This window comes from Penicillium oxalicum, chromosome V (assembly GCF_001723175.1).
Source record: "Penicillium oxalicum strain HP7-1 chromosome V, whole genome shotgun sequence".
In the NCBI taxonomy this organism is placed as follows: Eukaryota; Fungi; Ascomycota; class Eurotiomycetes; order Eurotiales; family Aspergillaceae; genus Penicillium; species Penicillium oxalicum.
Window position 1 is genome coordinate 219497 of NC_064654.1, and position 26120 is coordinate 245616.

At 50.9% G+C, this 26120-nt stretch overlaps 12 protein-coding genes across 12 annotated transcripts; 6 read left to right on the top strand and 6 right to left on the bottom strand.

Annotated features, from left to right (window-relative positions):
• Positions 1–51: 51 nt before the first annotated feature.
• POX_e06203 (uncharacterized protein) lies at positions 52–1614 on the bottom strand (the record flags this gene model as incomplete). The annotated part of the gene is made up of 2 exons (XM_050115027.1): positions 52–663; positions 733–1614. The coding sequence occupies 2 exons, from the start codon at positions 1612–1614 to the stop codon at positions 52–54; spliced, it is 1494 nt and encodes a 497-aa protein (XP_049967487.1).
• Positions 1615–2459: 845 nt separating this feature from the next.
• POX_e06204 (UDP-glucose 6-dehydrogenase) lies at positions 2460–4398 on the bottom strand (the record flags this gene model as incomplete). The annotated part of the gene is made up of 2 exons (XM_050115028.1): positions 2460–3635; positions 3727–4398. 2 exons carry the CDS (start codon positions 4396–4398, stop codon positions 2460–2462), a joined length of 1848 nt encoding a protein of 615 aa, XP_049967488.1.
• A 1384-nt stretch (positions 4399–5782) lies between these two features.
• On the top strand, positions 5783–6073 carry POX_e06205 (uncharacterized protein; the record flags this gene model as incomplete). The annotated part of the gene is made up of 1 exon (XM_050115029.1): positions 5783–6073. One exon carries the CDS (start codon positions 5783–5785, stop codon positions 6071–6073), a length of 291 nt encoding a protein of 96 aa, XP_049967489.1.
• Positions 6074–8863: 2790 nt separating this feature from the next.
• POX_e06206 (uncharacterized protein) lies at positions 8864–10223 on the bottom strand (the record flags this gene model as incomplete). The annotated part of the gene is made up of 4 exons (XM_050115030.1): positions 8864–9313; positions 9425–9647; positions 9728–9903; positions 9978–10223. 4 exons carry the CDS (start codon positions 10221–10223, stop codon positions 8864–8866), a joined length of 1095 nt encoding a protein of 364 aa, XP_049967490.1.
• A 136-nt stretch (positions 10224–10359) lies between these two features.
• POX_e06207 (uncharacterized protein) lies at positions 10360–10788 on the bottom strand (the record flags this gene model as incomplete). Its single annotated transcript, XM_050115031.1, has 1 exon — positions 10360–10788. The coding sequence occupies one exon, from the start codon at positions 10786–10788 to the stop codon at positions 10360–10362; it is 429 nt and encodes a 142-aa protein (XP_049967491.1).
• A 1700-nt stretch (positions 10789–12488) lies between these two features.
• On the top strand, positions 12489–14129 carry POX_e06208 (uncharacterized protein; the record flags this gene model as incomplete). The annotated part of the gene is made up of 1 exon (XM_050115032.1): positions 12489–14129. One exon carries the CDS (start codon positions 12489–12491, stop codon positions 14127–14129), a length of 1641 nt encoding a protein of 546 aa, XP_049967492.1.
• A 4599-nt stretch (positions 14130–18728) lies between these two features.
• On the top strand, positions 18729–19016 carry POX_e06209 (uncharacterized protein; the record flags this gene model as incomplete). The annotated part of the gene is made up of 1 exon (XM_050115033.1): positions 18729–19016. One exon carries the CDS (start codon positions 18729–18731, stop codon positions 19014–19016), a length of 288 nt encoding a protein of 95 aa, XP_049967493.1.
• Positions 19017–19104: 88 nt separating this feature from the next.
• POX_e06210 (uncharacterized protein) lies at positions 19105–19386 on the bottom strand (the record flags this gene model as incomplete). The annotated part of the gene is made up of 1 exon (XM_050115034.1): positions 19105–19386. One exon carries the CDS (start codon positions 19384–19386, stop codon positions 19105–19107), a length of 282 nt encoding a protein of 93 aa, XP_049967494.1.
• Positions 19387–19940: 554 nt separating this feature from the next.
• POX_e06211 (uncharacterized protein) lies at positions 19941–20347 on the top strand (the record flags this gene model as incomplete). The annotated part of the gene is made up of 2 exons (XM_050115035.1): positions 19941–20139; positions 20343–20347. The coding sequence occupies 2 exons, from the start codon at positions 19941–19943 to the stop codon at positions 20345–20347; spliced, it is 204 nt and encodes a 67-aa protein (XP_049967495.1).
• A 169-nt stretch (positions 20348–20516) lies between these two features.
• Positions 20517–23732, top strand: POX_e06212 (uncharacterized protein; the record flags this gene model as incomplete). Its single annotated transcript, XM_050115036.1, has 1 exon — positions 20517–23732. The coding sequence occupies one exon, from the start codon at positions 20517–20519 to the stop codon at positions 23730–23732; it is 3216 nt and encodes a 1071-aa protein (XP_049967496.1).
• Positions 23733–24401: 669 nt separating this feature from the next.
• On the top strand, positions 24402–24965 carry POX_e06213 (uncharacterized protein; the record flags this gene model as incomplete). Its single annotated transcript, XM_050115037.1, has 1 exon — positions 24402–24965. The coding sequence occupies one exon, from the start codon at positions 24402–24404 to the stop codon at positions 24963–24965; it is 564 nt and encodes a 187-aa protein (XP_049967497.1).
• A 465-nt stretch (positions 24966–25430) lies between these two features.
• On the bottom strand, positions 25431–26099 carry POX_e06214 (Myosin regulatory light chain cdc4; the record flags this gene model as incomplete). The annotated part of the gene is made up of 3 exons (XM_050115038.1): positions 25431–25552; positions 25676–25816; positions 25925–26099. 3 exons carry the CDS (start codon positions 26097–26099, stop codon positions 25431–25433), a joined length of 438 nt encoding a protein of 145 aa, XP_049967498.1.
• Between the last annotated feature and the right edge of the window lie 21 nt (positions 26100–26120).

Consider the following 26120-nt stretch of genomic DNA (forward strand, 5'->3'; position numbering starts at 1 on the left):
ATTTGACACCATCGAACGCACTTTGGATTGGTTGAGAGATATGATCACATTTCACGCCATCAGTTTGGCTTTTGGGCCCCGCAAAGCTCCCAGGATCGAAGTTCCAATGACCCCTTGCTGGAACGCTTCCTCAATCTCTCCTAACGATCTTCCCTTGGTCTCCTGCATGAAAATCGCACCTACAAAGGAGGTTAAGAGACAGCAGCCACCAAACAGAAAGTACGCGCCGAAACTGCTCTTGGCCAACAGGATCGGAGTCGTCAAAGCCACCAGGAAATTAAAAACCCAGTTGCTCGAGTGCGCCAAGGTTGTCGCCGATGCTCGAGTACGCTGTGGTTGAATCTCGGCTGCATATACCTTCACCGCAACAGCCCAGGTCAAGCTGAAAATGATGGCGAAGACATAGATGCAGACAATGACGATCCAGCGTCCAGCCCCATATGTCCCATGAACAGCACCACCTGCATACAAACCACCGATCAGGAACATGACCGTCCCGAGACCAAGGCCTCCATAGATGATGCTGTGTCTGCGTCCCCAGCCGTCCGCATAGATCAATCCTGGAATCGTCACGGCAAAGATAACCAGTGCAGACACGCCAGATGCGAAGAAGCTTGCCTGGGATGAGGCTAGTCCCGCTTGCTGGAAGAGCAGTGGAGCATACTGTGATTCTTGTCAGCGAGCACGATTGGGAGCCAAATTGGGCAAGACTGTGAGAGTGCCCTGACATACATATAGAACACCATCTATTCCACTGAGCTGCTGCATTCCCATCAAGAAAACGGCCAGTGCCGTGCGTGTGCGCACGTCCCTTGCGAAGATGTCGAAGATTTTATGCGCGGGCCTTTTCCCTTCGACATTCGCTGGTGGAGCTGGAGCTGCTGGCCCCGTGACTGGGATTATCTCCGATTGCTGTTCAGCTTTTTCTCGCTCGGCCTGGCTGACTTCCAGTTTATCCCATGTCTCAGCAGCCTCCCTGTGCCGGTTATGCAACGTCAGCCAACGAGGTGATTCGGGTAGATATAACCACGACATGGCGGAGAACATGATCGATAGCGAAGACAAAGCCACAAACGGTGTGCGCCAGGAGAATGAGGACGCAATTGTGGATGTCCCGTAGCAAGTGAAAAAGCCCACAACCAAGCCGAGAGTGATCATCAATTGAGGGCCCGTAGTCAACGGACCTCTCGTGCTTGTTGGCGAGATCTCACAGATCAAAACCACAAGATTACCCAAGAACAGGCCCTCGCCCAAGCCTTCCACCACGCGACCAGCGATGAACATTCCAAGACTGACTGCGCCGGCCTCAATGGCAGCACCGATTCCAAAGATAAAGACTCCGATGGAAATGCCTTTTCGTCGTCCCAATTGATCTGCAAGATGACCAGCGAAAAACGAGGCTAGTGCGGCCGGGATCAGAATCGAGGAGACAATGAGTCCGTGAATAGTAGCATTCTGACTCCCTCCGAAAGAAGCCTTGAAATCCGTCATATCAGTCACTGGGCCGATAATTCCAGTGTCCATTCCAAAGAGAAGTCCATTCAAGGAGCACAGGACACACGCCCAGATGTATCGGGGCGGACTCCGCAAGAGCTGCTGGGAAAGAAGTCTCATCGTCGAGTTTCTGACCAGCACGATGAGTATAGTTTTTGGGCAAGAAACTCGAATTGAGAAGCTGACAAGAGCGGTACGCCGCTGAAAGAATGTGTCGACACACAATTGCCCGACGCTAAACACTCAGATTGGCTTTTCTTGTTCAAATTTTTTCCCCTCGTAGTGCATCGTCTCGCACTGGTTTCCCCCCACGGGCGGCTGGATCCATCGCTCCACAAATCCGCCAGCCGTGATTGCAGTGGTGCGCTGAAGTCTTTGACGCCCCCGCGCAGAATCTTCGACAAACTGGAGTGCTCTCTGTGGCTGTTTGAGTTTTGATTATGAAAAAAGATTTTCTTAAAATGAAGGTAGAATTTCGTGTCAGTATGTACAAGACGCCTACGGGAGTCATCAAACAATACGAGGCCTTGAACTTTTTCCAGCCTCTTTGGTGATAACCACGATACCGAGATTGATGGAGACTACCACAGCAAGACAAGATCCTGGAAACCCGACTCGATCGGAGGCTTCTTGGTCTACAATGAAGAATACCGAATTTAGGAATTTAGGACTTCCATGATGAATAAGCGGTGAATTATGTATAAAGGTCCGCTTGTCCCGGCTCATAGATACCGTGATGTGGCCCACTGATGAGTTTTTCTTTTTTCAACATGTTGACAAACAGGTACAAGGTTTCAACGAAATAGGTGATCCGCTTCTTCGCCATCCGGAAAGCGAGGGGGCACATTACAGAGAATGGAGGCAGACAGAATCATCCAGACAATAATAAACAACAAAATCGTGGTAGTCTATGTCGAGCGGGCTCCGAAACGTGACCAGGAACCAGCCTGTCCCGTCGTTGATATTTAGACACTCCAGCCCGAGGAGCCAATAGCTTCAACTCTGATACCCAAAGCCTCCATCTTGGGAACATCGATCACACATCGTCCATCAAAGAGCCACTTGGGAGACTTCATGGAAGAGGAAATCTTCGCCCAGTCCACCTGCTTTTTGGGTGTATTATCGGCGTCGTTGGTGCCGATGTCACCATAGCCAGTGCCGGTCTGACAGTCCGGGCAATCAGCCGCACACCCGGGCTCTTCGTTGAATCGTAGCTTGGACAACTCCTTGTCGGGAAGTGCTGCCTGGACCGAGGAAATAGCCTTGGCCGCCGGACGACTGGCAGGAACGGGGAAGTTCATGAACTCGTCGAATTCCGTCACCAGCAGAATGGCGTTGGAATCAGCGCAGGCTGCATACGCATCCGAGTAGATCTTGACACAACCACCATCGTCACTCAGAAGAGGGGGACCATACTTCTGCAACGCGCGGACTTCTTCCTCAATAACCATGGGGTTACAGCAGGGATCGAAAATGGCAATTTCCCGCGGGTTCTCATCCAAGAGAGTCTTGATGATCTCGAGCGCTGGGGCCTCACGTGTATCTGAGGTGTTCTTCTTGAAAGCGTATCCCAACACGCAAATCTTCTTGGTAACAAGGGTGCTGTTCAAGCGCTTGATCACGCGCGAAGCAAACCGGTCACGCTGATACTCGTTCATCTCCACGACCTGGCGCCAGTAGGCACCCACTTCGTACAGACCAAGAGATTCGGCAAGGTAGACCAAGCTAAGCACATCTTTCTTGAAGCACGAGCCACCGAAGCCGATACCAGCACGTAGGAATTTGGAGCCCAGACGGGTATCGGCGCCGATGGCGCGAGAGACTTCATTTATCTCGGCACCGGTTGCCTCGCACAGGGCAGAAATGCTGTTGATGCTGCTCAATCGCTGTGCGAGCATAGAATTAGCAACAAGTTTGGCCAGCTCGGACGACCACACGTTGGTCGTGATGATTCTGGACCGCTCGATCCACGACGCATACACCTCCGCGAGGGCCTGTGCAGCCGCCTGTCCTTCTGGAGTCGTAGCTGATCCGATGATGATGCGATCTGGGTGTATGAGATCTTGCACAGCAGTTCCTGCTGCCAAGAATTCGGGATTCGAGAGAATCTCAAATTGAGCACCGGGCCGTTGAATATGGATCTACCCACCAAGGAAGTTTCTCAAATTAGCAAAAGTCTTGTCAAGGATTGTGCAAACCCGTTGTCGCGGTGGCAAGAAAGAAAGCGCTCACCATTTCCTGAATCATTTGAGCTGTCTTGCAAGGAACAGTACTCTTCTCAACGATGATGGTTCCATCCCTTGCATGACGCACAACCTCGGCCGCCACGGCCTCAAAGCTTGTCATATCAGTCGCGCAACCTTTGCCGGTACCACGCATCTTAGTGGGCGTGTTGACCGCGATCAAAACAGCATCTGCTTCGCTGATGCAGCGAGAGACATCCACGGAGAAGAAGAGGTTGGGAGTTCGTGCCCCCTCCTCTACGTGAGCCGCCGTGGTGTCTCCAAGCCCATCGCGAGCAATTCGCACGACTTCCGCCAGGCCCGGTTCATAGATTGGAAGGTGTCGCGAGTTCCATCGCCGAATACGACGCTCATCACGATCAACTACCGTCACCTTGATGGAAGGGTTCTTGAGTGCAAGGACCGCGGCCGTGGGACCACCAACGTATCCAGCGCCTACGCAGCAAATGCTGCGAATGGGCCTCGGAGAGGAACTGGGCTTGTCGCTGCTTTGGTAGTTTGCGTTGAGGATCTTGTTGCTTGGTGCACCCCCAAGCGTGTTCCTCTTTTCATCGAGGGAGGGACTGCATGACGCACTGCGGTCCGGTGTCGTCAACACCGTCGAGGAAACATCTGGAGAATCATGCGTGTCGGGAATCGAAGTCGGCGGAATAGAGTGCATCGCTGACTGAAGAGGAAGACAATGCGCCGACCTGGACAGGAGGAGGGAGGGAGGAAGAAAGAAAGCAGTACCAATGAGGATATCTAAGACGGCAATGGGGAATAAACGCAGACCAAAACAAGATCACAAATGCGACCACTCTTCTGCTCCAGGGGGAAAGAAACGATTGTCTAATTTTCAACCGGGGAAATAGATAAGAGACTAGTTCTGGCCCCTCGATCTAAAAAGGCTCGGTGCGGAGGAGGGGAATGACGAGGGCTTGCGCTTTTCCAAGAAAATTGATTTTTTTTGGCGCTATCCATTTGGAAAAATATCGGACTTCGTATTCTAATCCCCAAAAAGAGCCAGCGCAAGTCCCCAATGCCGACTCGCCGCGCCCGTCCTCAGGAGTTCCAAGTTGTTGCGCCGGTGCCGGGTAAGACCGACCTCGATGTGTATTGGATATGTACTAGTGGATCACCGCGATGAGACTATCCAATGGCCATCCATGGTCTTTTGACACGGTATTTCTGGAGAATCGGTTTGTTGACTGGTTCAATAGAAATTGAACCTTTCATGACCTAAAGTTCATTTGGTGGTCAATTGAGCTCATCTGATTTGCTCTGCTGAGAATGGTAGTAGTTCTGCAGATCCTCCAGCAAAGTGAAAGGAGTCGCTCAAATGTGAACAGGTACATATGTATGGAATCGTCGCTCATGGATACCGTAGGGCAGAATTACAGTGATACAAGAATACACTGTAATATCAACCAAACAGGCCTGTAATATAATTATACCGTAAACTGTCAAGAGCGAGAGGTAGAGTCTCCGTTAAGGTTATGAGCCGCTGTGTAAGTGCGCGTAGTGTACTAACTCGTGATTACAGATTACAGTCCAAGTATGGTTCTACTGGTTTTCTTGCTAGCGATGATAGGGGATTTCTTAGAGGCTTCACTCTGAAATGGATCTCACTGATTAGTACTAACACGCGTAGTCATACGTATATAAGACAAGATTATGTATTGGCTGTCACGAACACAACCTTAGAATACAGCCTCAATAGGTGATAACGATAAGCCAAAAGTTTTATGAATAGGGGGCAGACTTCCGTGTCCAAGTCCGTGTCCTGTGTGATCAGGCGCGCCACTTATGCGCCAAGCCAGACGGCGTGCTAGAATTTTGGTTTTCAACCGGGGTTTCCAAGTCCGGGCCATCAAGCCACGAAGTCTATGACCCAATAAGCCACCATACTGATTTGCCGAGGTATCCACATACCACGGTAGCAAAAGCTAGACTTGACCAATAGCCACCTAGGGGGAGATTATGAGAGCGTAGCACAAAGACTCCAACTCTATAATAGGTAGTAAGGTACTGAGTCGTCGAGGGTGAGCCAGTTATGTCATGTGATGTACATCAAGGCATCAGATGGGCATATGTTGATTTCTAGTCCTAAAGAGTACGAGGACAGACTACAGGGTCAGGGACAAGAGGACTTACAAGATACACGCATCTGTGTATTTATTTTCGTATGTTATGAGAATTCACCTTACCAACCGCCTGCCGGCCTGTTCAGAGTCTTTCTGCACGCAGGATTCATTCCAAGTAGAAACCGACTACATACTCGCTGGTATGAATTCATGTTTGGTGATATCAGGATCTACCTGATTTTAGAAATCTACTCCAAGGGACAGATGTGAGGCATAGTATGAAAATTGCGAATTGCAAAATCCATCTGACCACGAAACCCGAATAAATGATCAAGGCTATTTGATAAAGTTTCTTTTTGAAAAGTCCAGTGATTGTCAGAACTCTAAGCCGCTCAGTCGATCTAAACACGGCCCTGTGATTCCGCCAGCCAAGACAAACAAGTGGCAGAGGCCTCAGATGTTCTATTACTAGACAGTCGACTGCCTCTGGGGCGCCTTCAATACTAAGAAAGAGGGTCAAAGTCGAACAGTCCTCGTGGGTAAGCGGCCTGTCAACCTAAAGTTGGAGGAAATACAAACTTTAATGCTATCATCACGTGGAATAAAACTTGATACTACGTAGGTATGTACTGTAATTCTTGCATACCGGACGAGTCAATCAGTATCTAACACCATGCCACAAAATTACAGATAGTTATGTATATATATGTATAACGTAAAATACCTATCGAGAACACTATTCGTTTTTACGGGTATCAGGCGTAGAATTGCAGTACATATATCATGGTAGCGTGCATGCCGCGCGAGGAGATAATCACAATCAAATTTATAAATAGCAAAAATGGAGATGGGGATGGGGGCAAGGATTTCTGAGGAGAGGGGGCCAAGATTTGCCCCTGAGCCAGCCTATGTGCCTGGAAGCTGGCTAGGTGGTGGAATAGGGCTGAATAGCGCCGATTGTGGTGAGCGCGCCGTCGGGCGGGCGGCCGTGCACTTCACCGTGCAGGCACCTCCTACAGGACTCAATGTGCATACGTAATATAACAAACATCCTGGTCAAAATCTCCAGTCCGTTATATGTGTATCTGGCTGGCTCTCAAGGTGGGTATAATTCTATAGAAAGAACTGAGACGACTCCAGTAGTATTATAGTAGATTTTCTCTGTGTGTACTTCAAGGTGTCATCTATCCATGTTTCGAGATGCGTATCATGCGTGAGTGATGTTTGATTGCAAGACACACTTATTTAATCCATCAAGCCACCCTCAAACTTTAACAATTCTGCGAGATCATGATGACTGAAGGCTCCAAAGTACAGCCCGGGGAGAAGAAGGAATCGCGATAGAAATTGAGGGTCTCGGGCTGACTTGCCCGCTATAACGCTATCAAATCCAGCCATTTGATCTACGTATTATGGCATTGCGGTGGAGGGTTGATAACATACAGCACGATCATGTACATGTTTTACTGTACGCGGTTTGCTTTTGCTTTGATGCATGATTTATTTATTGTACTACATATGTACACCGCTGATACATCATGCTGACCCTCTAATCCCCTAATCGAGTCAAAATCAAGTCTCGGACGCTCTCCGTCCCCTGACTCTTACGGATCGGACCACGCCCAGGAAGGATCCACGGGACGAACTGCCCGCATCGCCTGTAAGGCTACTTCTGCCAAGACTTCATAAACCATCACAACCTGCCAGAACACGTGTTACAGTCTCAGGATCATTGCCAGGATACATATACCCACCTTGATCTCATATCTCAATCAAAAGGAGTACTGAGAATATACCAGTGAACCCAGAGAGATCCCAGGCAGATCAATAAGGCAGCCTCTCCTCCCTCCATCCTCCCCCTTCAAAGATCAGCATAAAGGCGTGCTGTTTTCCCTTTCCATATAGTTGGACATTTTTGACCGATACAAAATGTCGTTGATGGGCAAAATCGGGATCATGCGTAAATGGAACATAATTAATTCATAATTCTGTACCTTTCTTGGAATAATTCCTTTCTTTTTCTCACAAGGTTTACTCTTGCGGTCCGCTCGTTTGCCAGCCTGAATCCGGAGTGGGGTTCGCTTCGGTAGTCTCGGAGGACGGAGGGAATCGGAGTTTGGAAAGACAAGGGTCCCTGAATGGAAATGGCGATACTACAGTAGGATTCGTAATCAAGAAAAAAGTCGATTGTCCCGGGATTGATACTAGGTACTTCACACGACAAGTCATGAGTTTCTTCTACTGTATGTAACTATGGACTGCAGAGTGGACATAACCATGTATGTGTCCACCCGCACCATATAGGTACTAATTTCTCTCCCCCCAAAGCCGCCTGTTTGTCTCTCCTAAGGCGACAGTGGGGTGATTCTTGGCAGATGGAGGCGAAAAGTCTGGGCGTGCAGGGCTGACCACCAGGCGGACCCCCCCCTTTTCTCTCGTATTGGACATGCGAGTGGAGATTTCTCATTCAATCTCAGAGGCCAACCCCCAAATGTCAAATGGAAATCTATACGTGTCACTTTGGGGGGGGGAGGCGGAAACAGGCACAAAGGTACAATGCACCTGAATGCCGTGAAAGGATCTAGCCACTTTGAGAGAAAAGTCAACTCGTGAGAGAGGATCGAGTGTCCACCCATATGTAATTAGAAGTATACTGTAAGCTCTTGAAAAGTGAAACTTTGCAAAGCCTCCACAGCCACGCAAGAAGTGTTTGTAATACAAGAGCTGTATCACTACATACCGTACGATGAGCCTCCTTGTTCTCTCCGTCTTAAATCCGTGCCAAGAGCCACCGGCGCCCAAATCAGTCCACTACTGAATGCTTCAGTGGATATCATCCACTTTCCATTATTGCTGCCAACGATGGATTACGGTAAAAGTCCCGAGCATGCGACCGTGTTTATGTGACAATCATTGTAATTTTGAGGTCATCCAGATCAAGCTTAGGCTTGATCGGACAGGAGAGAAGACCAGGTCGATAAACCAGCCGGGGGCCATTCCAGGGTATAAATTAAGATGTGAAATTTTTAATTAGGTGAAAGAGAAGAAAGACAAGTCACCTTATTTAGCCGCTGCTCGCCGTTTCGAATCCAGCTCGACTTTGCTAAAGCATGCGCATCCCGCCAGCACCAAGAAGATGCCCAAACCGTTGAGCACGTTGATGGTAAAGTCGGCAAAGACAATGATCCCCAGCGCCAGCGTGATGGCCTGTTTCAGGTTTCCCGCCACGGTGATGGTGAGGGCACCAGCGATCTTGTTGGTCTGGAAGGATGCAATGTTCAACACAAAGGCGAGGAGTCCGTTGCCGACAATGAATGCGACAGTGACCAGGGTCCGGACGAGAGAGCCATCGGTATTGCGCTCGGACATGGCGTGTAAGAAGATTGGGATTTCCCCGGAGATGATCGCAAAGAAGAGAGACTGCACGGCAGCCAGAGGGGCCATTCGGAAGAGGAGTTCCATGGAGGGCATGGACAGCGAGCCGGTCATGATACGATTAGTGGTGACCGTCTAGCGCTCAGTTAGTACAGGGAACCCATTTTTGGGACCCCTCGCCCCCACGACCAGCGCAATTGCAGCGAAGGATTCCGGGAGATTGTGGAGGGATTGAACTGATCTTACCTTGACTGCCGCAAGAATGACACCCAACAGAGAGACGAGGAGACCAATGACGGAGGCACGGTAATCACCAACCGTACACATGCCCGCTCCGACCACGATGGGGATCAACGATAGATATGTGCCGGTCGCATAGGTCCGAGAGAACCACACTCGATAGATCAGAACGGTGAAGAGAGGAACCATGTTGCGGATGATCTGAAAGAACGCGAGTGACACGAGGGAGCTATCAGAACATGGTCAGTACGTAGTTACGTCTCTCGGCCGCAGAAGGACACTCCAAAGGCATTCTGGGACGGCGCATACAGGGACAAGTTCGACATGGCGATGTTGGTGGTGAAGAGGACGGAGAAGAGCACGAGAATCAAATGTTCCCGGCGCCCGAGAGTGGACAGCTTAAAGTATCCCATCTGGAGCATGATGAAGGTGCCCAAGGCACTGAATGAGGTGTGTAGACATGTCAAGAGCCAGGGTGCTTTGAACTAATCATGGTGAATACACCATCGAGTCAGCGCAAGCGATCCAGTCAAATTGCCTCGAGACGGTGGTCACTTACCGATCCCAGGACCAATTTGTTGTAGATGGTCAGCGCCATGCTGAATCCAAAATAGCAGGTGACCCAGATGAATTTGGTGGCTGTGGGGGTCTGATATTCGACCGGCTCGTTGCTTGTCGCGGGCGGTTCGTCTTTGCGATTGGCCTCAAGGTCGTCGAGGTCATCGAGGTCGGTATTCGAGGCCGAGTCTTCGTTCCCGGAGAGCAGAGCCAGCTCTGCCTCCTCACGTTCCTCGCTCTGTCGCATAGTGATTGAATGTGTTGGGTCGGCAGACCTCGGTCAAAAAAAGGAGCGAACGAGAGCAAAAATAAATTAAAAACAATTGAAAAGGAGAGAGGAGAGGGCTAGGGAGCGAGTATCGGGAATATGGCGACGGCCGGACTCAGTTGGTGGTGGGATAGAAACGCAGACAACGATGGTCATCCATGCAGCAGGCGGAGGGATTAGAGGGGGAAGTGACATGAAGAACATGGAAGATGACATGAGCTGTGGACCGACTTGAATAAGACGAACGAAGCGTCCATCTCATCACCAGTTGGTCCAGTCCAGCCACAGTCCAACTGGCCCCCTCAGGCTGGGGTGTTGGGTCCGAAGGGCGAGTCAGCAAACTGGACCTCAGTTCTAGTAACTCTACATCGAGGACCTGCCCACCGTCATCATTTGGGGCTCGAATGAACCCATCGCACTCATTTTTCCTTAATGATTCAGGGCCTTTTCCGAGCTCGTCAGCCCCAACACTGAACGGGACACCAGTCGTGACGATCGGAGCGGAGCCACGGTAGCGAGCGGGCCAGCGAGTGTCCACTCGCATCACTTCGCTCTTCCACAGTATTCTTCCCTTTCATTATTTTTCGTTAGTACAGTACACAACAGGCTCTCGATCCGTAAGCATCTGAAACTTGATCTCGGTCCCTTGGCTGCAGAGCAGGAGGGCACCGACAGGCAGATCCCGCACGGTGCATATCAAGAAGCTCGTTTACAGTAAGGGTCACCAATTCGTGGTGAGGGGGTGGTTCTACGTACTATAAGGTAGAGAGCGTGTATACGTGATACACTGACAGTATGCTGCATGTGTAATGTATGCTCAGATTACAGCCCGTACTGTAGTGCTGCTACAGTGGATGATTATGCAGACTTACCGAGAGGAAGGCTGATGTATGGATCCCGCTTTCATGCTATTGCTGTACGAACTACGAAGTACGGAAACGAGCGAAGAATCCGGACCGGACTCCGAAGAGACTCGCCATGAAATGACATCCACTTCCCACGGATTTAGTATCCACCAGATCCACTCACATGGCCAGATTCGTGCAAAGGTGGAGAGGGTCGGATACTGAATACATCATACATACATGCTGCATCGACTGTATTGTAACTTAGATCAAGTTGAGATGTTTTGCATACCATATATACGGTCCATATCTATCACTTTCTGTATATATGGAATATTGCTTCTTTCTTTTCGTATGTATGCCATCTTGGCCTCTTTTTAAGACTCACCTTTCACTTCTTCTGGCATGCTGAGTGGCCTCACGATGCTATTCCTGTCTTCTCTCCGATCAAGTACAATTATTCTTCCGGGACTGCCAAGCACAGGATCCAGTCAAGCACGCCATTCGATCCGCACAATAATTGGATAGGAGATGGTCCCTCCACCCCCTTTCCTGGACGCACCTGGTAAACTCCATCGTACTGTCACCGGCGGTCCTGATCTTTACATGTCTTTTGACTTCCACCTGCCCGGCACGACCTGGCGTTCCCAACGCGCGGCAGGTCCTTGACTTCTTGACTAGAGGTGGGTTCAAATCCTGGATTAAATCCTCTATCGGTACTGGCGCAGTCCCTCTTGTGAATCAGTCCTACTGTGCCGACATGCTCAGGGGGTTCCAAGCTCAGGATCAAGCCTCCAGCGCACGCACCCTGGCAGCCACGCAAGCAGTCAGCCACCGCGGCGCTTCTAAGTTCTCACAGCGGCTTCAGCCGCCAACGAAAGACCGCACTTTGACCGGTTTCTGCTTTTATGCACAAAACAATTCAATCCGCAGATTCTGTACTGTACAGAATGTGTTTTTCCATTAATTAGGGACCTTGGTCCATCACTGTATTGAATACAGTGTATTCCATTATTCATAGGGACCCACATCGTTTAGCGCACTGGGGACCCGCGCCTCTCTTATTCATGGAAAGCGCCTTTCCCTGATCTTATCGCCTGGATCGGCCTCGAATGATCACCTCGTTGCTATCAAACGCGCCCAGTGCAAATCATTGACAGTTGGGACCTGATCAAACCCGCAACCTTGAATCTTCCACCCGGAACGGTCAACCGGGTCACCACTCGGATCCCCGACCAGCCGCGGGGTCCCTTGCAACCTTTCCATCACGGCTTCCTTTCCCTGGGAGGCTCCTGTGGGCGACACACACCAGTCCCTGTGATCAAAGGCGCAAGAAAAAGGAATCATTGGGAGTGTCGGCGGATCAAATATCAGCAGATCCTCCTCACAACACGAGACCATGCAGTTGTCAAATTTGGCCAACCGCCTGAGTCGATGGCAATGGGTGGGCCTTGCCAGCATCTTCGTCATTGCCTTCATCACCGTCATTCAATATCCAACATCGCCACACATTAGAGATCCCGTCGCGGTATCAAATGATGCCGGGGAGAGTGCGGACGAAGCCGCATCTCCGTTATTCCCAGCTACGACACCGGTAGCTTCCCCAGTGGCCTCTCCGGTGGCCTCTCCGGTGGCTACCCCAGCAGTGCCCGAGACGGTGTCCAAATTTCACTTGTTGGCCCCGGCCAGCGGCTTCCACTTTCGACTATGTCGCTTACTGGCCTCGGCCATGGCCCTGGGATATCCAGTGCCCACCTTGAATGGCTGGATGAAAGAAGGGGAACTGGATGCCTCTAAAACCCATCTGGCCAAAGTGCGCACGGTCATGCAGTATTTGAATACGCTCCCAGCGTCATCCGACGATGATCTGGTGTTAATGGTCGATGGATATGATGTGGTTTTTCAGATCCCGGCCGACGTGCTCATCGAGCGCTATTTTGCCATCACCAAAGCGGCGAATGAACGGCTTGCGATGCGGTTCAAAGGCAAATTCGACAAGGAGGAAGATATGCCTCGACTGAGCATCCTCTTCGGCCCTGAAAAGGCCTGCTACCCACCCGAAAAGAACCGGGTGGGATGCTGGGCCATCCCCCAGAAGCTTGACATTCCTCTCGGCGCCTACGGACCCTTGGACGGACACTACGAGCACAACGTCCCCATTTGGTTGAACTCCGGCACCATCATGGGTCCCGCCAAGGACATGCGCGCCATGTTCGCAGCCACGTTGGATCTGATTGCCAAGCGGTACGATGTAAACGACGACTGGAGCGATTCGGATCAGCTGTACATGAGCGAGGTGTGGGGCATACAAGAATATGCTCGCACAATCGCGGAATATCAGGAATACCTCCACGGCGACATCGACCCCAACGTGATCTTCCCAACCGATTTTGTAAAGACTCTCCCAGATAACAGCCCGGGACAACGGACCGAATATTCCATCGGCGTGGACCACTGGTCGGAGCTTTTCCAGACACGCGCCGGATCGGACCACGTCCTGGACATGCTCACCTTCAACGAGCGGATCGACGGGGACAATACGACCACCTACGCAACCGTCCACAAAAACTCGGCCGGTCTTCCCAACTTCAGGCCTTTTCAGATCGGACTCCCTGCCAACCTGGCCGCCTCCATCACTCGGCTCCTCGACATGATCGAGCCCGTCGTCGGCATCGTCCCTCGGGTCACGGAGGTCCGTCTCGAGACGAATCTCGTCTCTAAAAAGATCTATGGCATGTTCCACTCGACCGGTGGTAAGAGCTACCTCGATAAGCTTTGGGATCAGTCGTGGTTCTACCCCTACTTGCGACCCTTGATCGAGACCATGGTTCCCCGCGTTTCGGAGCAGCCGATCGGCGTCATCGAGGGCCGTACGTGGATCTCTTCGCACCAGCTTGCTGTGAACTCGTCCGAGGCTCAGGGAGTCAAGGATATGGGAGCCTGGGCTGACCTAGACGGCGGATGGCTCAGCTGGGACCATTTATGTGGGCAATTTGACAATGAGGTTTTCCACGGCTATACACCACCCATGGACGACTGATTTGGTTGAGAATACGGGTTTCCACTTAGCCCGTCCTCCTGTATACACCCCCATTTGCATTTGACGTGTTGTTCCATACTTTTCCATCTCAATTTTTCCGATGATGTGTTATAATTATTTACTGTGTCTGCATACTGGCGACCATTGGCATGAAATGAATTAGCATGTGATCCGATGGATCAATTTCACAGGATATTGTCTGGAAGATACAGATCAATAGCCCGCGGTCGCTAAGGTCTAGCTTCATAGTACGATCAGTATCCCTCGACCACTAAAGATGCATCCCCTCTGAAGAGACTCAATGCTCCGCAGCCATCATAATTTCCCAACACAAAAAGAGAAATTCATCCGGTCTTTGCATTCCAATTCTTTGCCACAGGATACTCCAAAAAAACGTTCAAACTCTATGCTTGCAACCCCTCTGAAAACCAGACCATATGGATCACCTTCATAGGTTGCACACAGGCTTCTTCCAAATCAAGAAATATATGCACTGCATCAAGTCGGACGGAGTGCACGAGATCGTATACTCAGAAAGCCATATCTACTCTCTCTCTCGACTACAAACTGGAGTGACCGTGATACGAATCAGAAGACTCGGTATGTAGATGCAACTCAACACTGTCAGAACCAAAATTCCCAGGGATGAGAGCTATTCTGTTGAACATCTGTACATAAGTACCTACGTAGCTTATGATTCCCTGAATCTCAAGACTCATGTAGACTTGCTAGAATACAATGGGGACCCATACCTGATCCTACAGCGTACACTTTATTTATTCAATGACCTGTCCCCCGTCTGGGGCGTCATTCCGCGGAGAATATCCATTTGTTGGCGGTGCATGATGTGTCTGAAACATTCTCCAATGGTTTGGATATCAAACCGGCGAGATTTCTCGTTGGATTTCCAGCAGAGATAAGTACCTACGTGGAAAAAAGCACAATGAAGTCATCTTTAATCGTCAACAGTGTCGTTGGACTCGCTAGGTAGACAAATTGAACCGAGGGGATAAATAGGAAGACAAGAGAACACTGACAGTCAAAAAAAGAGGGGAAAAAAAGACCATGGGGATTCAAAAGTGACCCCTATTCTTGTAATCCCCGGATCTAAATGATCTGCTTCGTCGTGGCACAATCTCATGTTGCTTTCTCGCTTTTGGAGTTATTCCAGTGGCAAGGTAGTCTCGATGAGCTATCATTCTCTGGATTGATCTTGAAAAAGATCTATCCTTCTATCTCTGGACGAATTATCTGTCCGCTCTCGGGTGTGTGAGGATATTGATCTGGTTTGGTGTCCGGTCAAGCGTGGGAAATGGTTGGAGGAGACGACTCCGGCGTCGATTTTGAGTCAATAGGACTACCTGCTATTGCGAGATATAAAAGCCTAATCATAGCACGGCCTTGTTGTTGAATCGACTGGGCCGTGATCACTGTCCTGAGAATCGCTGGGTGAGTGTGGATATGAAATGGGGATTGATTGAGATTTTTATCAAAGGAGGTATCTGGAGAGAAAGTTTTTATTGCCTGGATAAGTGAAGAATCCAAAAAGGAAAGGAAGTCCTATGGAACGTAGGGACATAGAACTTAAATCAAATATCTTAAGGTACAGACCAGGTGCAACGTCTCGAAAACATGAGTAGTTCGACCGAATCAAGCTCGAGGAATTGAATACCACGAGAACTGGTGGGAGGGATAATCACATATGAGGTGTAGGTATCCATCAATGTATATACTAGGTATCAGGCAGGTATTGATCTTCGTGAAGCAACATATAGGGCAATCAATGGCTATAATGACGAGCACAAATCCATGAAGGGGGTATATTGTCAACGTCTGGATGTACCTAGGCCTACTACATTTATCCTACTAGACGCCATTCATCTACTAATCTGCATCTGCTGCCTGCTGTCTGACAGGGACTGATATGAAATTGCGTTATTTCAACTTCGATTTCACCGGGTCAACCGGTTTTAGCCCTGTGTGTAGATAGTGGCAGTCCCAAACACACGTCTCGGGAACGCTGTCTGGAAGGGACTGGACAGGTGAATTTGTAGGTTCTGATGTAGCCGCGGGATAGAGCAGACCGACTAGCTGGTTTGGTCAAGGTTGATATTCCCACAAAAAGAAAATCGAAAAGAGAAGCAATATCCATAATATTCATGAATCTATTCCTTGCGGATATGAATCGGAATATAGCTCGCACCAGTATCATTCTCCTGCGTGTTTTATGTACGCCTAGATAATCATCCGAGTGAATCTTCTGGACGGAGGAGTCCTACCAAACGAATCGGGTATTTTCAAATCAACAAGCTGTCCCCATGAGCATCAAATCATTTCCTAAAATTGAAGAGTAAGAAATTAAGCGGTTGCTCTGCTCGCTTCAGCAACACTCCTCGTGTCCAATAATAACACTCGGGTGATCTAGATCTGGGTTGAACTCATTTACAAGCAAAGAACCCTAGACAACAAATGGCAGGTTATCCTGTTGACACACGATCGACGCCGAAGACATGATCTTACCGGATTCTAGATAGACTAGAGGGTCAGCAGGGGAATTTTTACGCCAGATACATGAGTCCCAGCAGGCCCGGCCGAGGTCCGGGAGACTTCACGATGATCAGTCAGCCTATAGAGTCTTCGACATTGCAGGGCTATGAAAATCAAGCGATGATACTGGCACGATTCTCTGTAAGACTTGCAAGATTTTTGAAGTCTCGGGTTTACTCTGCTGCCCGTGAACTTTGCCCGTGCGAAGTTGACAGCTTTTTCTCGTGCTCGTGAGCTCTTTGAGCCTGGGATGACGTCGTTTCTCGATGCGAGAGACAAGCCTGGCCATGCACCTGCTGTAGACACTTCCGCGGAGTTTATGGTAAGGCTTACTGCGCGATGGAATCTCTAGACCCATAGTATTTGTCTTCTTTGTTTCCCTGGTTCCCCCCCCCTTTTTTTCAAAAAATTAATATTTATATATTCTTTCTGTCTTTCCATTTCGAAGTACAGTGACCGTGCACACGAATAGAAGCAAGTCTAGTCAATAATGCCAGCGTTGCGCAGTACGACGATCAGGCACTTGTGGTGAGCAAAACTCATTCTATGAGAGATTTACCGCGAGACTGAAATCAAACGTCAAATTGATCATGGCTATGCACACAATTTATTGACGGGGGAGACTTGCCGACATGATGTTTCCCGACCAGCGAAACCCGCGAGGAGACAGCCAGCCACTATCGCAATTTCGTCATTAGTTCTTCAGCTATGGCTCTGCCTCAGCCACTGTTATGTGATCGCAAGGGATGCGATCGATTGAGATCTGTATAGATATCCACACATACTCTACACGTGAATTAATCGGCGTATCCGCAAGGGGCCTCTCCACGATCGAGATGGAGTGGACTGACCCGAACATTCTTATGAGCCGTGGCTGAATCTCCGGACGTGCATGATACTCGATACAAGAAGCCCCGGGGAATGAACTCCTCTCAGGGCCTAGACATCGAACAAGAAGGATCGAACCTTGAAGAGACAGAATTCCTATTTATTTCCGTTCGGGTTCGGACAAGAAACATGTGGGCTGTTGGATATCAAATCTGCCAAGGAGGCAACGAAGGGACCGCACGTGCAGTATGCGATCTATAGGGAACGGTATTCACAGTGTTGGGTGTAACATGCACTCTTTATTGGAGTATTTCCTGTACCTGTTCTGAGAGGAGAACTTAAGAACGGAGGAGGATGCAAATGATGGATAGTATTAATGTTGGGCTGGGTCGCGACTAGCCAGACATACCAAGGTCTCTGTGTGCCATCGATGAGATCCAACTCGGGTTCGTGCTCAAAATGGAATCACGTTGAGCGGTTTTTGCATATGGGGATCATGAGTTCTTAGGACTGATTTAATTCGCTCTTCACTATGGTCTTATGCTCCCATTGCCCAGGGACTAATGACGATGTAGTCTTTTCTGAGTCCCCGGGCATGTACACCTGTCCCCACTCGCTGGCACTTTGGATAGCATGCGACCGTGCGGGCTGAAAGTTTCTAAAATTCTGCAACCTTCTAACCAGGCATTGCGCCCGGGAATCCCCAGTCCTCCTCGGTCTTCATGTGCTTCCGACAGCAAAGACGAGAACACGCCTGGAGGGTCAGGAACGCCGCACGAATCGGTGGCGCGCTCGGTTGGCGTCGCGCGACTTACGGGCGCTATGGCCAGGCGCTCGGGCATGGTGTTTCGATTTCATGAAATCATGATGAACCGAGTCATACTTAATGAGTCACATCCTGAACACTTCATACTGCAAAAGAGTAGCATAGTCGATGACCACTGGTTTAGAAACCCCTCGTGATTCTTTGTCGCTTGATCAAAATCCCCATGACGCCATTCTAGGAGGCGCCAAAGTCAAACAAAATAAGGATAGACAAGATTGAACACCCGCGAATTCCAAATGACACGAGGGTCCCAAAGGCTCAGCGACACGAGCCAATCGTGGACCATGAGCTGGTGGACAGACGAGGGAGAATCCGCATCCTTCTGTCCTGATTTTGGACTCGCACTAAGCTAGCGTCGTGCGCCTTAGGTGGAGACAGGAAGAGAGCCCACCGGGTGGATGTGTGGATGTGTGGATGATCCTCTCGACCTTTGCGGGGGAAACGGGTTGACAGGAGCGGACTCAACTTGGCACCCCGGCGAGAAGGAGATGGTGTGTGGGAGAGAGAAGGACGATCACTTCAACAATTGGAGCGAACTGCGCGTTCTCCATCTACAGTACACACCACACAATATTCATCCGCCATCTAAGCATCCACCGTCTGCTCTGTCGCGGGTGATTTTCAACTTATATTGTCACTGGATGGAGATTTGTTTATATCACCAGGTACGGGGATTTGAGGAGTGAAGGATTCCTCTCGACTGCAAGTCACCGCCCGTACCCGATGGTCAGGTGCCATCACATAAGTTCTGTCTTTTCAGCCACGACTCGCCAGTCACGGGGGGTCAACCCCCCCGTTCCTGACTGACGCAGACCTCTTCCGTCCTTTGGCATTTCTTGTCCACTTGACCTCCTTCCAGACAAGATCGACATATCCCAACTGGCACAGTGCGGTCTCCACAAAAGGCTTGAGAACTTGCCAATCAGTCGGCCTCATGTCCTGAGAGGCGCCCCCTACTAACCTTGCCCCACCCTCAAGCCTCCGAACGACGGAAGGTCCGGGGTAGGATCCAGGTTCAGTCCAGCCGACAGGTTGCTGCACCTCAGGAGGGATCATTGCCAATCTAGGGGCATCTGGCCGAGTCCCTTCTCTCCTCTTCTCCCTCTTTCCCAGGAACCAACCCAAGCTCAAGCCTTGACTAGTTCGCCTAAACAGGTCCCGGGCTCCAAGCTAACTGCCAGACAGTGACCCGTCACCGGTGCTCGGACGCAGCCGATGATAGAGTTGGTCCCCGCCTCGTTGGTCTGGAGCTTTTGTCGTCAAGTGCCAAAAGGCAAGAGGGAACCAAGTGGTTAGCCGCAAAACTTTCCCCCCATGGGCCCATCGGAAAATGCAGACTCATTTCCCCTCATCCACGAAGTCTAAAAAAACGAACAAACCCCCCAAACGTGCCGTCAGCGAGGCGAGCACATGTGAAAGGGGTTCGCGCACCTTAATCCAAAGTGGAGTGGGCTTGAAACTGCCCTGCATCATGCCGAGGGACCCTCAGAGGCCCTCTCCTGTATACCACGTATGTCACGCCCGCGAGATCGCTATAGCACAATCGCTTTTGTGACGAGAAGTTTCACCCAAAATGCTTCGTCGTGGGTTCTCAAAAGAGCGGATGGCCAATGACGATCTCTAGGAAGGAGAAAAAGGTCCGTCTGTTGTCCAAGCTGGCCATCCGTGCGGGTCAAGCCAATGCCATCATGGAAAATGAATTGACTGGCACCGATGATGGCTCCTCCGTCTGGCAAGCTGCTAGCGCATTCACATGGGTGATCCGTCCCAGTCCCTATTCTGCATACCTCGGCGTCGATCTTTCCATCAGTGCGTGCCTTAGCCCGAGGATAGCTCCCCTGTAGTGCAGAAGTGGGCCAAGTGGAGGGTTATGTCCTAAAACGATATTCACGATGGTCGATCATCTACTCACCAAAATAAAGGCTTGGTGCAGCCCCGGCAAATTGATCTGAGAACGTCCTTGTTCTTCAGCCTCTTTCTTTCCTCTGATCTTTCGCGGCGATTCGAAAGAGTTTAAGCGATAGACGACAAGAGAAAGGTTCAGAAAGGGGGATCCAAAAATAAGGGACAGGAGAGATCTGCAAAGAGAGAGAGATATTGACATCCCAAAAGGGGAATCAGACCGGAGACACCACCTAGGAGCAATTGACTTCTGAGGTATACGGCTCTGTCTACCATCCAGCATCATGCGGTTCATTCCAGTTTTCGCAACCGCGTTGCTGGCCGTGTCCAATGTCGCGGGAGCTTCACCTCAAGCTGGATCAGCCAGCCCTGCTCCTGCTGCTCCTGCGACAGATACTGCTGTCGCGCCGACTGTAGACACTCCGGCAAGTCAGGCTCCCAGTCCCAATGCCAACTTTGTCAGCGAACCCGCAGCTACTACTCAGCCTGCGGCGGCTCAACCTGCCGAGACTCAGCCTGCAGAGACTCAACCACCACCGCCAGCCGATACCCAGCCGCCTAGCAACAACGCTGGTTCTGGTGACGCTGTCAGCAACGCGCCTCCAGCGAACACCGCCAACAGTCCCTCGGTGGAGAGCACATCCTCACCCGACCCTGTGGCCAGTATCGTGAATCCCAGTGCCGGTAACACGGCCCCTGCGGTCACTGTGACCACTGCCGCTCCGAGTGCATCCCCGGCCGAGACTGGTGCGGCACGCGGATCTTCCAGTGACTCGGGCAGCTCATCTAGCTCTAGCTCTAGCTCCTCTTCGGCCGCCAATGACGACCTCACGAACAAGCTTAACGGTCTCCTCTCGGGCCTCACTGGAGGCGGAAGCTCCGGGGGACTCGGTGGTATCTTCTCAGATCTTGACCAGCTTCTCAAGGGCTTGGCGGGACTTCTCGACCCGTCCCTACTTTCGAATATCGAGAACACATTCAAATATCTTTCTACCTCGTTAGCCCCTCCCGTGGACAACAATATTCGTGTTCTTCTGTCCAACGACAACACTCAGGCTATTGGAGATCTGATCGCCAATGCCAACATGTTGCTCAACAAGAAGAACACCCAGACTTTGAGCAACATCTTGTCCAAGGCAGACGCCCTTCTCAGTGAGAACAACCTAAACAACTTGGAGAAGCTGCTCAACAACATCGACAAGGTCAACGATCTGGTCGAAAATGCCGATGCCCTGCTTTCCAAGAACAATGTCAACGCCATCGAGAACCTCGTGAGCAACGGCAACTCCCTGCTCACGAAGGACTTTGTGGCGAAGACCAACAGTCTCATCAATGCCGCTTCCGATCTTCTCACGCAACAAGTTTCCAACGCGCTCAAGGAATTGCTGAATGCTCTTGTGCCTCTGCTTCCGCAGGTCAAGAAGCTCTTGACCGACTCGACTCTTGGTGCTATTCAGAACCTGTTGACCAACGGCAACGCTCTGCTGAGCCCGGAATTTATCAAGAAGACCAACAGTCTCATCGACGCGGCTTCGAACTTGCTCACTCCAGACGTTTCCAACGCTCTCAAGCAGCTGCTCAACTCCATCTTGCCCTTGCTCCCCGAGCTCAAGGGTTTCCTCACCAAGGGCACCTTCGATCAAATCACCAACCTGCTATCCAACGGCAACGCTCTCCTCACCCGGCCTTTCGTCGACCAAACCCACGCACTCATCGACTCCGCCTCTGGTCTGCTTACCAAGGCTAATGTCAACGCTCTGGAGACTTTGCTCAATTCGCTGGTGCCCTTGTTGCCTGAACTCAAGTCGTTCCTCACCAAGCAGACCTTTGATGAGATTAACAACCTGCTGGCGAACGGCAACTCTCTTCTTACCCAAGAGTTTGTACATGAAACCCAGGATCTGGTGAAGGGAGCCTCTGCCTTGTTGACGCCCGATGTCGCCAACGCTCTGAAGACCTTGCTGAACTCGGTTCTGCCCCTGCTGCCCGAGTTGAAGGCCTTCCTTACCAAGCAGACTTTCGATGAAATCAACAACCTTCTCGTCAATGGCAACTCTCTTCTCACCAAGGAATTCGTCCACGAGACCCAGGATCTGATCAAGGGGGCCTCTGCCTTGTTGACGCCCGACGTCGCCAATGCTCTGAAGAGCTTGCTGAACTCGGTTCTGCCCCTGTTGCCCGAGCTGAAGGACTTCCTGACCAAGGAAACCTTTGACGAGCTGACCAACTTGTTGGTCAATGGCAACGCTCTACTCACCAGGGACTTTGTCACTGAGACTCAGGGCCTGGTCAAGGGAGCATCAGCCTTGCTTACTCCCGATGTTGCCAACGCTCTCAAGACCCTGTTGAGCTCCGTCCAGCCACTCCTACCGGAGCTGAAGAAGTTCCTGACGCCACAGACCTTCTCCGAGCTGAGTAGCCTGCTCTACAGCGGTAGCGAGTTGTTGACGCCCGAATTCACCAACGCGACTCGGGATCTTGTGACCAATGCCGACCAGCTTCTGACTCCCGAGCTAACGCATTCGCTCAAGGGTATTCTTGACGAGATCACTCCGATCTTGCCGGCAGTCAAGGGCCTGCTCAGCAAGTCCACCATCGACGAGCTCGTTGCACTCCTGAAGAACGCCAATGACCTTCTGACACCAAGCTCGGTCAAGGAGATCAACTCTCTCCTGACCAATGCCAATGACCTTCTTACCCCTGGTAGCATCAAGGAGATCAACTCGCTCTTGACCAACGCGAACGACCTTTTGACTCCTGCGTTTGTCAATGAGACCGAGTCGCTGATCACTGGGGCAAACGATCTGTTGACACCGTACGTTGTGGGCGGCCTGTCTGACCTGCTGAATGGCCTGGTCCCCGTTGTACCAGACATCAAGAAGGACTTCTTGAACCACACCACGCTGCAAAACCTCACGTACCTCCTTGGTAATGGAACCACGCTACTGACGCCCAAGTTTGTGAGCGAAACCAGTGGATTGGTTGATGGAGCTAGCAAGCTGCTCACTCCCACTGTGGTGCGGTATCTCGAAGAGCTGCTCATCGAGATCTACGCCAGCTGGCCCGAGATCAAGAAACTAGTTTCTCCCGACTCTATCAAGGGCATTGCCGGTCTTTTGACCAACGCGGAGGATCTCCTGACTCCGGAAACCGTCAAGGACCTGAAGAGCCTGCTCACCGAGGTTGACGGCAGTATGCCCGAGATCAAGAAACTGATCTCCCCAGACTCCATCAAGATGATTTCCGACCTTCTCACCAACGCGGACGACCTCTTGACGCCCGAAACCGTCAAGGACCTGAAGGGTCTTCTCACCGAAGTCGACGGAAGCATGCCAGAGATCAAGAGCCTGATTTCACCCGACTCGATCAAGCGGATCTCTGGCTTGTTGACCAACGCCGAGGATCTTCTGACACCCAAGTTCGTCAATAACACCGCGGAGATTATCACCGATGTGGCTGGTCTACTTCCTGTTCTTGAAGCTTTGTTGAACAGCCTATAATCCAGCCGGTCGTCTTGTCCGAGAGATAACTGACTACCTGGGCCAGAGGGGGTGGTCCTCGCCAATCGACCGATGAAAGCGGTTCTGGCAAGGTTATCATCACCTAGGTTGGGATGGGAGTTTTGACATGATTTTCATGTGTAAATTTTCTTTTTTTTGGATTCTTATTTCTCATGATCGAAAGGATCACACAGGACATAGTATGATCTGAGATATGACTTAATGCGTTTAATGATATGACTCGATACTCTGAACTTTTCCTCGTGATCTCTTGCTATCCGTGTGTGATTGAACAAGTAAATAAGAATCTACAAGTCGAGCCCAGACCCACCGTGCCGCCGTGTGCGGGGGAGAATCGGTAAACTCCAACTGACACCGCCTTTGCAAACGCGCAGACTTGAGGAGGACCTGGACATGATTGGGAGCATCTCCGAGCTCCTGCGACATTCTGATTCTACTTTCCACTAACACGGGAGCTATCTTGAATCCTAGACCTTTGAATCTTTGCTTCTGCGCCCAGTCATTCTTCAGGGGAGGACGGAAAAATCGGCAATTCCATCGACCCGTCCGAGGAATACCATTACCGTATCGCTCATTTGGACAAAGAGCGAGAGAGACAGAGAGGCAGAACCATCTCTATCCACCCGGACAAAACCACCTCTGCCCGACATGACCGACACAACACAGATGCAATCGCAATCACAATTGCAAAAACTCCCCATTCGCACCCAACACTGCCGCTTCTGCAACCATCTCCTCCTCTCCACGACCCGCGATCTATCCACGCTTCCGCGCCGCCAATCCCCCGGTGCTGATTCCGCGCTGATCCTCCCGCTGGAAAAACTACGCAGTTCCGCGGACGAGGCGGACGACGAGCAGAATGGTGCGAATTCCGCTACGAGGAACAGCTCCGTCAAACACGTTACGCTGCTTCTTTCCACGACTATTCCTGATCGCCGCGCTACGCTGATCCGGCGGGAAGACGGGATCGAGAAACGGGTGTTGTTGCGGTGTGGTCGGTGTCGCGTGGTGGTTGGGTATTACTTGGATCGGGTGCATTGGGCGGAGGAACGAAAGGGTCAGAATGGGCGGGAGGAGAATGGAGAGGCAGAGGAGGAGGAGGAAAGGCCACCGGCCATGTACGTGCTGCCGGGAGCTTTGGTGGAAACGGAGAAGATGGGTGGAGAAGGTGAGGGTGAGAAGGAGTGGCGACAGTGGGCGGGAGATGCTTGAGGTGTAATGTTAGGAATTGCGTTCATTGGGTTGGAGAGGAGATCGAAGGGGCAGACGAGTCTTGACAGGAGGTGATCGCGTATGGATCGTGGAGGTTCACGTCGCACAGGCTTCTTTACAAACTCTGGCTCACGTCATTTGAATTATCAAAATACAGCAAAACAGCTCGACTCGACTTGATCACGAGCGACTGCGATCCTTACGCCCCCGACTGAATTCAATACACATACACATGGTGTGGTCAATTCAAGAAGCTTGCCGCGCCAAAACAACCCACAGCTGTAGGCAAGGCAGTGTCGAGAAAATCTCACCAAGCTTCCAGTCCTTGCAGTCTGCAACCGCAAGGGAGGGGAAAATAAAAAGAGAGAGAAAAAGAAGAGAGAAATAACAGTATCCATGTCCATAACATCAAATCATCAATCACGAAGGGGGAAGGAAATGCAAAAAAAAACAACGGAGAGGGTATCAGTTGGCCAGAATGGTGCGGACAAGGTCGGTGTAGTTGATCTCGCCAGAGCTGGTGTCGACGGCCTTGAGGAGCTCATCGACCTCTTCATCGGACATTTTTTCGCCCAGGTTGGTCAGGACTATCATACAAGACACGCAGAGATGATGATTAGCCTCGCATTCTACTGCCCTTTCCACTGAGGGGAACAAAAGAGGAAAAGAAAGAGAGAGAGACAGAAAGTCCCTCGGGGTGCCCAACTTACTGTAGCGCAACTGTCCCACACCAATAAATCCCGTCATGTCCTTGTCAAAGACCTGGAATCCCCGACAATACTCCTCCGGCTCACCAGGCTCACGGAAACCACCGGGGCGGTTGAGCACCTTCAGGAACGAGTCAAAGTCAACTAACAAAGAGAGCGCGCGCAAAAGAAACAGCGACCCCAGTGTTAGCACAAGGCAAATTCTCCAGGAACATCACAACTTCTCATGCAGGATCCCCAGGTCAGACGTACACTCATCACCGACCGTCTTCTCCAGATCACTAATCTCGGCCAACGTGGGATTTTGACCGCAGGCGCGCAACAAGTCTCCCAACAATTCTCCCGAAACGCGACCCGTGCCGCGGCGATCGAACAGCGAAAACGCCTCCTTGTAGTTGGTCGAAGCCTGGTCGTGCTTATTAGCCATGCTGCTCGGATACGAGGGTGA